Source organism: Magallana gigas, chromosome 3, assembly GCF_963853765.1.
Source record: "Magallana gigas chromosome 3, xbMagGiga1.1, whole genome shotgun sequence".
Taxonomy (NCBI): Eukaryota; Metazoa; Mollusca; class Bivalvia; order Ostreida; family Ostreidae; genus Magallana; species Magallana gigas.
The window spans coordinates 27,209,994-27,226,422 of NC_088855.1; the positions used below are offsets into that span (position 1 = coordinate 27,209,994).

At 32.3% G+C, this 16,429-nt stretch overlaps 1 protein-coding gene across 1 annotated transcript; it reads right to left on the reverse strand.

Moving 5' to 3' along the window:
• Positions 1-5,356: 5,356 nt before the first annotated feature.
• On the reverse strand, positions 5,357-12,444 carry LOC136273750 (uncharacterized). Its single transcript, XM_066079096.1, has 4 exons — positions 12,421-12,444; positions 10,548-10,664; positions 10,270-10,362; positions 5,357-8,641 (listed from the first exon to the last, which is right to left on the reverse strand). Exons 1-4 carry the CDS (start codon positions 12,428-12,430, stop codon positions 8,313-8,315), a joined length of 549 nt encoding a protein of 182 aa, XP_065935168.1. The 5' UTR covers positions 12,431-12,444; the 3' UTR covers positions 5,357-8,312.
• Positions 12,445-16,429: the final 3,985 nt, after the last annotated feature.

Consider the following 16,429-nt stretch of genomic DNA (forward strand, 5'->3'; position numbering starts at 1 on the left):
TGATTACTAGAGTCGGGGAAGTTATCTCGCTTGCCACCAAATGTGCATTCTTCGATAAATGGAACTTACCTCGCGGGGTAGTAAGTTCACTTAACTAAGTGTAACAAGAAGCCATCAGGCCTTAAAGGTTATCTGAGTACCATAGGGTAAACACAAACTTGTCGAGGAGTTCTCATCTATGCATTTAAATAAGTTTCATTCTAGAGTGTTAAAAATAAGTTATAATAAAAATTCTTGTTAAATTTGATTAATCATTAAATTATACTGTTTACAATGATTAATTATTAAATGCAAACAAGCATAGATAACTCTATTAACTGGTGCAACCCCCCCCCCTTCTCAAAGAACTTTTGCCAAAGGATTTCACAATATCTAACTTTAAATATACAGCTTCATTCACCTCTCCACCGACATTGTAGATCCCCTGTCATGGATGTCATGAAATGAAATTACAGATGACAGCTTTCTGAATATGCAGTCATCAGTTTTTTATGTGAAGTATGGGGCTTTGAAAACATAGAAATTATAGAACGTATTCATTTGAAATTTTTGAAACATATACTGAATTTAAAAAGCTACACCCCATCATACATGGTTTATGGAGAAACCGGAAGGTTTCCGTTATCTGTTAATATATATACTAGAATGGTTTCATACTGGGCAAAATTGTTCACCGGGCCAGAAAATAAAATTGTTCATATACTTGACAAATACTTATTGATTCAATGTAATAATGACTTTCCTAAGAACCCATGGATTGTTTGTATACATTCTATTTTTGATACATGTAAGGGTGGTTTTTCAAACATTGGAATGAACAATGTACTGTAAATGTTAATTGGATTACAAATGCTGTCAAGCGAAGGCTTAAAGACCAGTTTGTGCGGAAATAGTCGGCTGATACTGCAAATTCTTCAAAAGGTCATATATATAAAACTTTCAAATTAACTTTTGGATATGAAAAATATCTGAGTATTCTACCATCAAAACTTCGAAAAATACTTGTTAAATTTCGTACGTCGAATCACCGACTTCCTGTAGAAACTGGTAGATGGTTAGGTATTCATCTAAGTGAAAGATGTTGCACATTATGTAATAACAATCAAATAGCTGATGAAATGCACTTTATATTAGAATGTAATGCTCTTTCATGTATTAGACAAAAATACTTGGAACCTAGATTTTGTGAAAAACCAAACACTTTTTTGTGAATTATTGTCTACTTTAAAACTTAAAAAACTCCAAAAACTCTGTTTATAATATTTATACATGAAATTTTTGAATCAGTCTGTCCTTCTTGAACATTTGTACTTTTTCTCATATTTTTTTCTCTATTTTGTACTGTACATGTACCTCTGACTCTATACTTACATTTAAGAAATAAACAACGTTATTTAGTGAACATGCATGGCATTATATTTGCATATCCATTGTTCTTTCCCACTGTACGCCTATACAGAGGAGCTGCAATTATTTTTCTATAATCGCTCTGTCTGTATACTATATGACGTCATAAAGGATACATTAAAGTCTGAATGTTTATTTTTGATCCAATACCTAAATGTTTAGGTCTAGGCTAATACAGGGTATTTGCGAGTGGTAAAATGCAAATAGTATACAGACAGAGCAATTGCGATTATAGAAAAATAATTGCAGCTCCTCTGTATAGGCTTACAGTTGAGCAATCTTTGACAAGAGTTATGTAACTTGGACTTCCAAAAATTCCAATTATTTGCAGTCCCCCCTCAATTTCTTCGCACAGGTCTTCAAGGGAGGGGGCATAAGTGTTCCACAAACATCTCTTATTAAACATTGTATATATACACACTGCACAACCCTTTTTGGCCTCGCCCTTGACTCAGAACCCCTACTACGAGGGACAAAATTTAAAATCTAGTAAAGAAGAATTTAAGAATTCGTATTATTATATACATTTAAACTATATGACTGTTGTTGTCCCGCCCTAAAAGCAGTACCTCTACCTTGGGAGATATAATTGGTAGAAGGCTTCCCGTTTTTATTTTATTTTTATTCGGACAGAATGTGCTTCGTCTTACCGCAAAAAATTAATCAATTGAATATTCAATAAATGTTAGAAACGACCCACAACATTGATTTCATTGATTTCGTGATAGACAAACCCGTAACAATTTTGTCATTGATCCGCTATTTTACATATTGTGAAGCTACACGGCAAGTTCTAAACCCTAACAAAACAAAAGATCCATGGGCCACTTATCTCATCATTGAAACAGTGTCTAGTTTAACGAAATATCGTTACAGTATTTTACTGAGGCTGATTTAGCATTATACAAAAGTTTACTTAACTAAACGTCACTTTTTACGATTTGTCATAGATGCATGTCAAAACATACGGGTGACAGACAAAAGACGGAGGAATGCACGCAGCTTAACAAAATAGCGACTGTATTACTTCTTTGACGAGCATCCTGAGGAGTACGCTTATTTCGATGATTGATGATTGATTGATGTTGTCGTGCCGACGCCACATTAAAACCGACAACGAATAAGTCATACTTAATTCACACTTACAATTACAGATACTTGCATCACTAATGTAAACAACATAAAATATTCGACATATATCTCCCCTGTGGAGGATACCCAACAAAAATGTGCACTTGCTCATGAAATTTATTCTTTCTCATCCATGTAGTTGGGTAACTTTTAAAAACACGTATGAAATCATGGAATGTGTAATCAAAATTTCCAGAGAGAAATTTAATTTCGTTAAAAACAAAAATATTATTTTTTTAAAATTGAAACGCACTATTGAAATATATATGTTTTTAAAATTGATTAATGTAGTCATTTTCCATCATGTTTTTAACGGATTGTTTTCGTTTACTTTTTCCTTCAAAGATTTTATATTAATTTTAGGTAATTTTACCCCTAATTGTACTTACAGAGCAGATACATTCGCGTTCATTCATCCAACATTAGTGTTGGCAAAGTTGGTGTAAAGATGATTTAAAGCAAAATGAACAATAAGATTGGGTGCGTTGGATTGCAAAGCTCTCTCTCTCTCTCTCTCTCTCTCTCTCTCTCTCGTTTTCAAATCCAATGTTGATTTATGATTCTTTTTTTAAAATAAAAAACATGTGAATCAAACGTTGACTGTGTTTTCAAGCAAAATTGATTACATGTATATTAGTCCTTCGAAACACATCCAAAATATCCCCCCCCCCCGGAATGCTAATTAAATCAATTTTGCCATCTAACCCAATTAATATTTGTAAATTAATATGTATTTGATAAGCTAAAAGGCCAAATATTTGTCATTCTTGCATAGTAACTCTTTTTATCTGATTAACATCTATTTTACATTTTTAAAAATTAGTAGAAGTCGGTTACTGATTTTTAACCACCATCATCTCATTCATGTTTCATTTAATCAATTATATGAACAAATGGAATATTGAATTGTCTTCAATCTGTAACTCGATGTAAAATTCAATGATGAACTTTACTGTATCTCCCTTGATATTTTAATAAAGGTGAATTTTTTTTCTTCTCAGAAGCGGAGGATAAACATTGGATATCTCTGTTCCCCTTTCTAGTGTCTCTCCTGGGGGTTTTTATGATGAGAAATGTCTTATTTATAAAATTTTAGAGACCTGATTAATTGGCCTATGTATTGATCAAAAAGAGAATCTCAATCTGATATATAATTCCAATCTTTGAAATATTATCAAAAGGTTGCGGGACTAGAACCTCAAGTCGATATCTACCATATCGTACAATATTTATCTAACAAAATGATACACAAATTTTATTATTATCATCTACTATAGTTCATTCGTTGACATCAACAACATTTTTCCAGGGAGTACCATTGTTTCCTATATAATCGAAAATTCTAGTGTTTCTGCCATCTTGGATACTTTATCCGGTGGATGGTGGTTGCTAAGAGATTCCGGTTATCATTTAGAAGATAACCTAATAACAATACTCCATTTTCAACCATGAAATCTACACAAATTTTTTGATAGTTTTTTGAACACAAGTAAAGGAAAACAACGCCTTTTAAACAGTTTCCATAGGCCTGACACATTATTATTATGAGGATAAAAGCATTATCGGTGTTCTTAAAAAAATATTGCAATGGAAAATCATCTTTGTTTATACACATTTGTTGTTTTTTAATAAAGATGAAAATAATGGATGGGCCTTGGTACAATAGAGCGACATGCCTGCCAATACATTAATTTGAATTATAGCTCTTTAACATATGTGACAACATTTTCAGTTAAGTTTATTTTCTTCAATCAAGTGAGTATGGATATGAAAGGTCATACGAAATGAATTCATGCCTGGTAAATAACATTCGTCTATAATGGAGAAGGCCAATTAAATTTTTCAATGTTTTTAATTTGAGGAATTTAGCGCATTCATTCTGGTGCAGTGGGGTACACTTTTCTTCTTTCACATATAGAATTTTTTAAAATACAATAAGTAAGCAAGTAGTGGAGGGAGAAAATGTACCTTTATGCTCTCATGTATTTTAATCGTTTTATAAAGTGATGGGGGATAAAATAAGGGGAACTGGAAGTTAACCGTGAACACCAACTGAAAATTTAGTTATTTATATTGCATATGATTTTTTTTCGGTAAAAATGGTATTCCATGAAGGTAAATATGTCAAAGATTAAGTATATGCAAAAATAAGTGACAATATCCTTTGAACGCCCATATAAAGCCAGTGTTGCTCATTGGGCCTCCTGTTTATCTGTATTTTCTTTGTACCTGTATGTTAATAAATTGCCTGGGTAACAGGTTCTAGTACTTTTTTAAAGGTCTCAGTTTTCTCACAATCGGGATCACAAATGGAAAATAAATATGTATTGTAAGAAGTTGAAAATGATTGCTCCTGTCCTTCAATTCTGAATTGTGGTCCACAGGACGATGTTAAACTGAATAAGTTGAGAGTGATAAATGCATGGAAACATTTTGCCCTTTCCAATTTAATATTCATAAATAAAATTGGAAACATTCTGCTATAACTACATTTTATAATCAACACTGAAACAATAAGGTGTCCGATACTTTATGCCTTCGCCCAAAAATATCCGTCTCGTCATTTCCTTTTCAAACATAAATAATGTTTTTAATTCAACGTTGATATATTACGACGTCATAAACAAATAATATGTGACTCATTCAGTACAAATTCTCTGAATATTTTTTTTTTATTGAAAATAAAACTTTTAATTAAATTTAACGCGCTCTATTTTACGATTCTATTGAAATTTAATGCTCTTTAATAAAATGCCTTTTTAATTCCAAAATTCATAATACAAACATATTAATGTGCTAATTGCTTCTGCATAAACCATTAATTTTTACGGATTATGTTAAACAGTGCAAAATTAGTGGATTATTCTTCCATCAAGATGCTACTACATGTAAATATACTTTGTATTCTGATGTACCACATTTCCAAAGGCAAAATGAATCACCTGGTGTGAATATTTTTAACCTACAAAATCTTCAAGTGTGTGCAGTGACCTTAAACCATGTTTCTATGTCTAAATTTACAGCAGAATTATCTGAAAAATCCTTCTCGGGATAATATGTTCTCTCTTCTTGGTCCAATCTGGCTCATTCTTCACCCATAGATTGTCTTTGGTCAAAGGGTGTGCAGTGACCTTGAATAATTGAATGAGCGTTTTAGGTCAAGGGTCAATGTCATATCAGAATACGTTAAGAAATTTCAAAGCATATTTACTCTCCCTATCTTGCTCATACTTCACCGTGTCAACATGCAGCATAACATTTTGCTGTTTATTGACAATGAGATTAGCTGATGATTTTCTCAGTTGTTTTAAGTGAAATAAAACCAGAGAGCTGGCGATTTTCGATAATTTTATATATTTCATCAATAAGCAAAAGCTGCAGAATCTGGTGGTTATGTCTCCGTTTTATGCATTTCTAAAGTATTGTAAATAATAAAAACAGAAAAATAGAATTTGACCGAAATAGAAATGGTCACGATTTGAAATGGTCAAAATTTATGTTTCCCTTTTAAATGTTTACAGTGCTTCAGTAAGGCATTTGTAATAGTCAACTAAAATTTGAGTGTCATTTGTCGTGTTTTAAGCGACAAACAAAGCTCATAATTCTATTGATCTGTCAGGTAAACAAAGCTTTTGTTAAAGTTTTAAAAGTTGAAGTAAACAGTTTTCAACACAATGAAGTATTTATTTATGCTTAAAAAGAATTTGAAAAGAGACAAATTAGCTTAAAAAACACGTTTAATGGTTTGTTGAACCAATTTAAACAAAAACAACGCACGAGGCTTGTTAAACATGTAAGATAATTGTGAGCTCTGTAGCTTGCTTATTACTCTCCGACGGATTCTCAAATTTTTGTTGATCATTGGAATTGCATTTCTAAAGCATTGTTAGCAACAAAAATACAAAATATTACCAAAATCTTGACCATGCCTCTTTAAAGACATCGGTACAAAATTGCTGCAAATCTTACTTTTTCATTATTCTGGTAATGCCGATCTGCAATATTTGAATTGTAAACTATGAATTTCGTTTGAAACTCGATTCACATTCAACATTTGGTGAATTTTGACAAACGTCTACACTTTCCCTTAACATCCAAACATTCCCTTTAAAGAAATAATCGGCATGTGAAATCAGTTGTCAGCATAAACTGGTTTTTTCCCCAAAAGTACAACAAGCATTAGATAGGATAAATCGCGCGGTTTTGTTGCTTTCCGAAATGGCAAGGAACGAAGTATCTTTCATTAAGTAGACAAGGTGTACTTGCGAACAAAAGTATTACCCATTTAAAGAAACACAAAACATGCTTTAATCATTTTGTATACATTTTCAAATCTCAAGTCAAATACATTTGAATATTTTTCCTTAGTTATTAATGATACTATAATTAAATTTTTACATTAACAAGCCGTCACATTAAAGTTAGCAAAGCATGAAAAGCATAATGTGTGCGCAAATAGTGAAGTTTGCCGGATGCCTCATCCGGACAAAACTGATCAGACAAAACTGTGATCGGCAAAAGCTGATCACCAAAATAAATAACAATTTTCACATTATGAAATTTCTAGCAGTTAAAAGAAGAAGGGCCTTATAATTGAATATTCCTTTAACTCTGTATGCGTCATCCAAATATGGTCTACTTGCGACCGGTTATCGATAAATAGTTAAAAAAAACACTTTGTATTCTCATACATTTAAAAACAAAGGTATTGCGCATTTTCCTGTAATGTCTGTATGCCTATTCAAATAATTTTGATTTTTTTAAGCACAGCGCACGCATTCAACATCAGGCAGGTACAAATAAAGAAGGATTGCCTATTGCAAGTAGGGAGGGATTGAAAGACAAGCCTACCCTAATAAGCAAATTACATACAAGCAAACATACAAACAAATTGATATACAAACGGCCCGGATGCCAGTTGTAACAACTCACTAGTATTTTACCGTGAAAATTTAAACAGTGTGTCAATAAATCAATATTGAACATTAAAAGTACAAAGATCAACGGATACACGTAATGGTATGGGAGTACAATCGTATATATAAATATATTAAGCAATTCTGTTTGAATCTTGTTAGAGGCACTAGTTATAAAGAAAATCTATCGTGCAGTCTTTGTAAATTGATAAGCTGATGAAAAATACATTGGTTAATGACAACGTTCAGTTATGGCAATCAATAATGTTAATTTAATTTAAAATGGTCGAAAATAATTTTAACGATTATTGATATAATTGAGGATTCCTCTGGTACTCAACTTTGATAGTCAATAATAGTAGATAACCTTGACGACATTTTTTAGCAACTCTGTTATTTCGTAAAGAATAAAATTCAATTAAGAGTAATTTAAATAATTCTTTCCTGTATTTTTATACATATCTGTTTTTATGAAGGAGTTTGAAAATTGCTTTGTCCATCCAGCTCTATGAATTAAACATTACGTTTAAAACTTGTAAAGTGAGACTCGTTTCTAATGACTATCCTTAAACTACACTCGCACAGTTCGATCAATGTGTACCATTGATAGAATGAGATGGCAGGTATTTTATGTCGACACCTTTATGTTCTATATCAAAGAAAACTAATACAATTTTACCAAAAGAAAATATCCAATTAGCTTTTGCCTCTAAGTTTTTGAAGTTTTTGAACGCACTAAGAGATTGGGCACTGCAAACAATTATTCATTACCATATAGAAGACATAATTATATAGAAAAATGATGGCTTTTAAACAACATTATGCTTAAGGGTTAGGCTCATCAACGTAGAAATTTAGTTATTGTGTGCGAACGCACATTCGTTTGATGTCCCTGAATAAGAACCTAGCTTGCTGAATAATCACAGGAAGATCAAGCAAGACTATGCCAGCCAGCACAATGGTGATGATGCCAGCCCCTAAGTACCCGGTGGCAACCGCAGACGGACGATCATCGGCCGCGCTTATCTTCTTATTAACAAAGGAGCTTAGGTTTTTTGTTTCCATTTTCAGGATATCTTTGATTTCAGCCAGTTTCTTGCTCAGTTCTTCATACTGTTTTAGCTGGTTACTTTCCTGGGCCCAGTACTCGATCTTATCAAAATACTCACATTGACAAGGACACATAGCTGCAATGAAAAGAATATTACGTTGGATAAGTATGATGATATCGGGAGTTTTAAATTAGCAAAATTAATAATAAATTCCTAGCACAAAAAATACCGGTACTTTTATTGTTATTGAATACATGCATATATCGATACATTTAAAAAATTGTCTTGGAAAATTCAATACTTCCCTTCCCCTCCCAATAGAAAAGTTTGCACAATATGCACAATTGTCACCAACTCGTTACGTTATTGTTTGTCTTACGATATTTGAGTTTTTTGGACATGCTACAGTATATTTGATGTTTTACATTTATTATTGTTTTCAACTGTATCGTAGATGTGTAAGAAACTGTCAACTAAGTAGTGGCATAATTATCTAGAACGGTGTTTGATAATTCACATGTACGATGTGTAATTATCTTAAAACATTTTATTGAATATAAAAATGGAATGTTTGGCGAGGCGAAAGGGCGAAAATTAAACGGACGAATATACAATAAATTGTGCTTATAACAAAAACAGCGAAAAAGGAAATTATGTACATTGAAATATATCCGTATGTGCTTTGACGTCGATAAGAAATAAATTTTAAATCAAAGTACTGAAGTACTAACGGGAGTTGATTTTATCGATTATCATTTATTTTAAAATCAACTTATCTTGCGTGGCAATTACTTTCTAGTCTGTATTTAAATTACACACTTTTTTAAAATATGAATTTTAATTAGACTTTTCAAACAAGAATTTAGAGAAACCCCATATGAATTATGTTGTGTTATATTTAAAGAAAGATTTCAAACTATGTATTAGTAATCGAAAAAGTTCTAAAAATTGTATGGATCCAAGCACTATTGATATTGAACTCCAGTCTCGTTCAACCAGACGCTCAGCTGTCTCTGTTAATATCCGACAAGCAAGAGAGCCTCTATGTTTGTCGGAGATTTACGGAGACAGCCGAGCGTTTGGTTGAAAGAAACAATATTAAACTCTGACGTAGCAATACATGAGAGTACAAAAATATCTAAATTGTTCGTATTAATTTATATAAAATCTGACTATTTTCAAAGTATTTAAAAATTAGTTTCCTTGAAAAACAATGCTTCAGCATACATTACATCAAATTTTTCTATTATGTTCAAGAACTAAGACTTGACAGTGGTGATGATTTGTGCTTAGGTCCAAATACTGTTTCAGTTTCGGTTTGCCAGAGTAACTGCGTAGGAGAGTTGATTAAAATCAACTCCCAAATATGGCATGTTTACATTAAAAGATCTTAACCACTTAATTATAACAATTTGTCTATTGTCCCCTCCCGGATTGATTAAATACAATTAAATACAAATTCACTATCTTTTAAAGTTATTAAAAGCTTATAAGCCTGAAAAGAATCTACATACAACTTGTTTATAAAGATACAAACCATTTTAAGTAGCATAACGCTAAATAAATAAATATATCCATCTTTTTTCTATCTATCTAACTATTTATCTATCTATCTATCTATCTATCTATCTATCTATCTATCTGTTTGTCTGTCTGTCTGTCTGGTAAGAAAACAAATTGGTTTTTTCTCATTTAAACACTTACCATTTTAAAAGCTTGATAAAAAAATTAAAACCAGTTCTGAAATATTATACAAAACATACCGTCTGACGAAGATGCCCCAGAACGTGTTGTTTGCTCATTGGTTGACGTTGTCGTGTATGCAGTTGACGTCATGTCCTGTCCCCCGGTTGTCGCTGTTAATAGTGTAGTTGTTTGACTAACTAACAAAGTTAAACTGGTATGGTGTTTGATATTTTATGTGTACAATGTGTATATTATATACAGAATGAAAATTAAAATAAACGTCTTCAAAACGTTTTGTTGGTTATAGAAAACAATATAACTATTTACATGCTCCTTAATACTATACAAATCATACCCCCTGTCACGGATGCTTCGGTACGTGTTGTTTGTTCATTGATTGATGTTGTCGTGTATGCGGTTGACGTCATGTCCTGTCCCCCAGTCGTCGTAGATATTGTAGTTGTTTGACCAACTGACATAGTAAACAAGAGAAAAAACATTGATGTGGCCATTCATTGTCGCCCCCCCCCCAAAAAAAAAAATCATCTTTACAGTTTAATATAATAATATTTTATTTCAATATTATTGCCGGGGATTAGTATTATGCCACAGGGGCCAAGCTCTTTTTGACATTAATATCAATGCAACAACAAATCTTTATTATGGAAACATTGAAATTAATGTCAAAACGGGTCTGGCTCCTGTGTATTGTGCGACAACACAAGAAGATAAAATAAGCACATTTAGCCTATTTGAATAGGATTAATAAACACTATCCACAAAACCTCAATACCTGTATCAAGGGAGAGGGAAGAATTCAGGTGGAAGAGGGGCAACATGTTGATAAACACGACCAAATTTTTGAATTATATATATATATATATATATATATATATATATATATATATATATATATATATATATATATATATATATATATATATATATATATATATATATATATATACATAGAGTTAAATCCAAAAAATATCGCATTGTCCGGTTTTATATAAAGGAAATTTTAAAAATGTTAACACACAGACACATTTTAAAATTTAATTTTGAATTTTAATTAAAACTTAAAAATGTTGACACACAGACAAATGTTTAGAATTTTAAAAATGTGCTTATTTTACTCTGTGTTGTCTTTATATATATACATATATATATATATATACATATATATATATATATATATATATATATATATATATATATATATATATATGTGTGTGTGTGTGTGTGTGTGTGTGTGTGTGTGTGTGTGTGTGTGGATTTTAAAGGTTTATTTTTGCATGCTCCCAAGTCTGAAATAAATGTCATTTGTGAAAAAATGGGGATGATGAAGCCACCCATTCCCGTGGTGCTACGTGCCTGAATTTTTTTTATTTTAAAATAAAATGTCTTAAACCGATGGTCGCTGTAATTTTTTTTAGAGTATTTTAATCTTATTAAAAGAAGAGCTCTGTATAAAAGTATAGAAAAATTATTATATTATTAATATTATTATTATTATTATTATTATAATATATTTTGTAAAACTAAAATATTGGCATTTCTTCTCTACTAAATCGTAGTTTATGGCCAAAGTTTTCATATTTCAGAGTTTAAGAAAAATCTGATTAATTTGTTGACCCTCCAGCCTCCTTCAATAGATGGAGAAGTCAACTGACTTATTAGACAATTAATTCTGTTTATGTTGTTCTAAAAAGAACTTGTTTGGTCTAAAGATCCACGCCTGGCAACGAAACATTGTTCCACTCTTCGGAACATGTCACAATCTGTGAGAGACTAATTAAATACAAAATTAAGAACCTCTATCTGATGAATTCTATTGATTAAACCAAGGTATACAACGTGTTATGAGTTAAAAGAAAATTGCTTATCGATAAACCATAACCCAAATGAATTGAAATGAAAATGAGCATGTTTAAAAAACGTATATTTAAATGAAGATTATTCAGGCAGTAGTCACAAAAGATAACAATTTTTGAAGCAAACGTTATTTAAAGATGCCTTTATTTATAATTTACATCTTGAACTAAGAGACTGCATTACGCCAGATGAGAATTTTTCGTTGATTATATTTTGCCACATAAAAAATACAAGTTACCGTAATTAGTAATTATATTTCCCTTTGATAATGGGATTTCAAAAAGTGCTCTTTTGTTCGATTATTTTGTACGTGGCGGTTAAAATAAGATAAAAAAAGCAGTTTAAAAAAATACCTGTCAACATCTGCAAACATTCTGTTTCGGCTGAAAAAAGATATTTCTAATATTATTGTGATAGGAGCTAAGATGATAGTCTTAAATTTCTTTACAGGCTTAGAGCGTATAAACTTGTCAATGAAATAAATATGCTTAGATAAAAAGGTAAAATCGTTGTACTTACTGATTTGATATATTACATTTAAAAGATCGTCAATAACCACTACAAAAGATGAAAAAGTAATTAAAACCTTTCAAAACAAATTATACCATTTTATTTTGCATCTTTTGTTTTCATTATAAATATTCATCATATGTTAAAGGGGCATGGTCACGATTTTGGTCAATTTTGTTTTTGTTTTTATTATCTACAACTAGACTTTGACCCGTGCGTGCACGGGTTGACATTGCATAGCGGCATTTACAAAATAAATACATCCACTGGGGCCAAGCCTGTTTTAACATTAATTTCAATGTAACCATTTATCATTAATGCCTCACATATACCCGTAATGTAACAAAAAATTGCAGAATCGCCCCGCAACGATTTTGGAGAAAATTAATGAAGAAGCATTGAAAATAACAGTCAAATTAATAATAATAAACCATTTTGAGACTGACTGTAAATACCTTTCATCTAAACATTTAATCTATGGATTAAATATTTAGATGAAAGGTATTTACAAGGTGTGTAAAAATTCTACACCTTTTCAACAACGTACACGTATTTTCTTTGCTACAGAGACAATACACGGAACGCATTATATCGTAAAACCGGGTCCGTAGGGCATAAATATATTTTTTTCATTTTAACGATAAAACAATCTATACATTATATCTTCACTCTCCTAAGAGATACAGGAACACAAAAGTAGGCTAAGTACTAAGTAAATATGTATATTTGTTATTCTATAATTTCTCTCATAAGGAATCATAAAATAAGTATATATATATGAACAGAATATATTGCAATTAAATTTCCAATGAAAATTTACACGTATTTGTACTATCGTTTCTGATTTTTTTAATGCAAATATGATTTTGTGGAAACATAAACTAAAGATCCCGTCAGCGTGAATGTATTGCGCATTCCCTAGATTGTAAAAACTAAAAAATCCAGATGATTTCCGGAATTTTTTGAGGAATTTTCACTGATTATTTATAAGCTAAGCTTGATTGAGAAAAAATAAAAACAAATTGGTAATCTTCAAGTACCAATGAATGATGTTTAAAATATATAAAACAAAAGGCAATACTCTTCCGATTTATCGGTATTAAAGCTTAAAAATTCGAGTCTATTATTTTAATACAGTAGTATACATGTAAATGCTTTAGGAATGCATTTTTAATGATCAAATGAAATTTGGGTTCCAGTCGATGAGTTTTAAGCAATATACAGGGCACACAACTCTTCGTCATGTAAACAAGGCTGTAAACGTGTCCTGTTTTTGTTCATCGATTTCAAACAGATTTCTCTTCTGGATGAAAAGTTTACGCCTGTCATTAAACAATAGCATTGCAAAAGGTAACGCCCACCGATCCCGAAGAAAGCAAAAACGATTGACTGTGTTTACCCACTGGAACGTATAAGGAACTGATGACGTCTTCTAGTCCACTCAGTGTATAAAATTGAGAGGAAGCCAAGTACACGGAGAAAACCCACGTGTCCGAGCGGGCGACCACTATATCCTCTCACATGCAACCACTACTGATCACGAGGATCGTACTTGGATCGCAGCGGTGAAATGCGAATGCGCTTACCACAGCGCTACCTGGACATTATATCTTTTCCCATATGTCAATTCTAAATTAATGTGTAATCGCGCTTCCTTAATTTGTTGCTGATAAATGGACATGTCTCATTCAATTTTATAAAATTAAGAAAAAAATGAATCCCCTTAAAAATAATGAAAAATCTTGGCAAAAGTAAAATTCAAAGTCGTACATTTTATTTTTAGGCATTGCTTTTTGTGCAAAGCAAATATTTTACATTTGAGTAAAATAGGTGATTAGGTGATTTACGTAAAACTTGCAATTTTATACTGAATAAAACAAAATTCGTATAGTATATAAGTAACTACCTGTTAGTTTATTGAAATTAAATGTCTAGACTAAGTGTCTTACATGATACACACACGTCTTTTTTTTAATCAACCAGAAAAGTAATAACGAAGAATATCGAAGTCTTAAAGTTTTCTTTTCTTCAGGGGAAGATCATCTCGATCGGTTACGTGGCTGACGGGATTTTGGGTGCAATTATGACATTCAGACGTAATTCGAATTCCAGAATCTAGTGGTACAAGTAGTTTTTCGCCTTTACGGGTATCCTGTGGAAAAGATGGAAAATTAACACCTTTTTTCTCCATGAAACTTCTTACAGGGTCTTTGAAATTTTTAAGATCAGTTTCTGTTTGATTATCTTTGATAATATTTTGAAAACGCCCACACTCCACTTCTAGATTTCCAGGTACTTTTCCGCGGTAATGTTTTACTAAAATTGCCATGTCTGGCTGAACAGCCGTCATATTTAAGGCCCGTAGGCCAAAGGATCCCACAGGATAATATTTGTCGATATTGGTATTGGCAAGGAATAACTTGACTAAAAAAAGACTGACAGGTTTCTCTGTGTATTTCTTTTTTTGATACAAGACTTTGTTTCAACTTTTCTAAGTCTCTGTTAATTGTTTTGACATTTTGCGACGCGTCTTACAATTGCTTTTTCTCAATATCATGTTTATCTATGTCACCAGATATGTGTGGTCCTTCACATACTCCGTAATCACAATTTCTCTTGGTGTGTCCAAGCTTAAGGCGCAAATGGCACTGAGACATCATCTTCGCTAGCCAAGGGTTTTCGGTCCACTTTGCTCCCCATAAACCCTTGGCGGATTTCATTACGAAAACTCGGTGACAAGCTCCGTTTTATGATTGGCTGCAGCTGCGAGTAGCTGATCCAATCGCAGTGCTTGTAAATATAAACTTTAAAAGAAAACACATGTGTGATCTTTGGTAAAACATTCGGTGCTTTTAACAAGTTGAGGCACAAGTTCTCGCGTACAGTGCCTCCCCAACGATGGTCTAACCAGATCGCTTTAAAAACCTATATATTTTACTGGGATTATACATAGTTCTGCAAACTTGTCAATGCTCGCGTGAATGCATGGGAAGTAAACATGGCGAATGTAGAAGTTGCCTATCCTGTTAGTATATTCGTTCCTGCTTATGGTTATTGCTTTTAAAGGTTCAATGAGCTCTGTTTTATTTTATTTTTTTGGTTCGCATTATTCACGACAAAGATACCGGGTTTTATGGCATGAAAGCTTTCATATAGGAAATCAGCGACTTTTTCACTCCCGGTACAGATCCTTACAAAACACTACGAATAAAACATTCCGTGCTTTCCCTAGGTTATAACTTAATTCGTATTTAATAGCATCGTTAATTATGTTCCGATATTCGGTAGTCAACATGTTTTCAAGTTGTATTAATGCCATAGTGTATAAAAAAACCCGTTGTTTAATTCGATTAAAATGTAAATATGCAAGGGGCACAACTCAAGTTGCTCGCTAGATAGCGCCACCACATCACCGAGTTTTCGTAATGAAATCCGCCAAGGGTTTATGGGGAGCAAAGTGGACCGAAAACCCTTGGCTAGCGAAGATGCTGAGACATTGACCCTTTGGTTTATCGGGCTTTAAACCAGGATTTGAGTATTTTAGTTCTTATTGAGCAAGATGTTCGTGTGCACTCTCTAATTCTACCTGCATGGGGGTCATATTATAAATACATGTAGGGGGCATGGACTGCTTACTGTCGCTGATTTATTTGCAATGTTTTTAACCAATTCTTTCTGTGTCTCCTCTTTTTTAGTGTCGACAGGTGGCTGGTTTTCTACGTATGTCTGTATTTTTAACCTCCTAAAATTGGTCGCAGCGATTGGTCTGGCACTCCTGAATACCTCCTCCACGCACATGTCACTGTACATTATAATCCACGTATCCTCGTCGTCAAGGTATTTAACCCCAAA

Excerpts from the sequence above, each read along its gene's own strand:
- LOC136273750 (XM_066079096.1), bottom strand. Across the intron at positions 10,363-10,547 it reads CGAAGCATCCGTGACAGGGG|CGACAACCGGGGGACAGGAC; the intron begins GTATGATTTGTA and ends CACTATTAACAG. Across the intron at positions 8,642-10,269 it reads TGGGGCATCTTCGTCAGACG|CTATGTGTCCTTGTCAATGT; the intron begins GTATGTTTTGTA and ends TTTTCATTGCAG.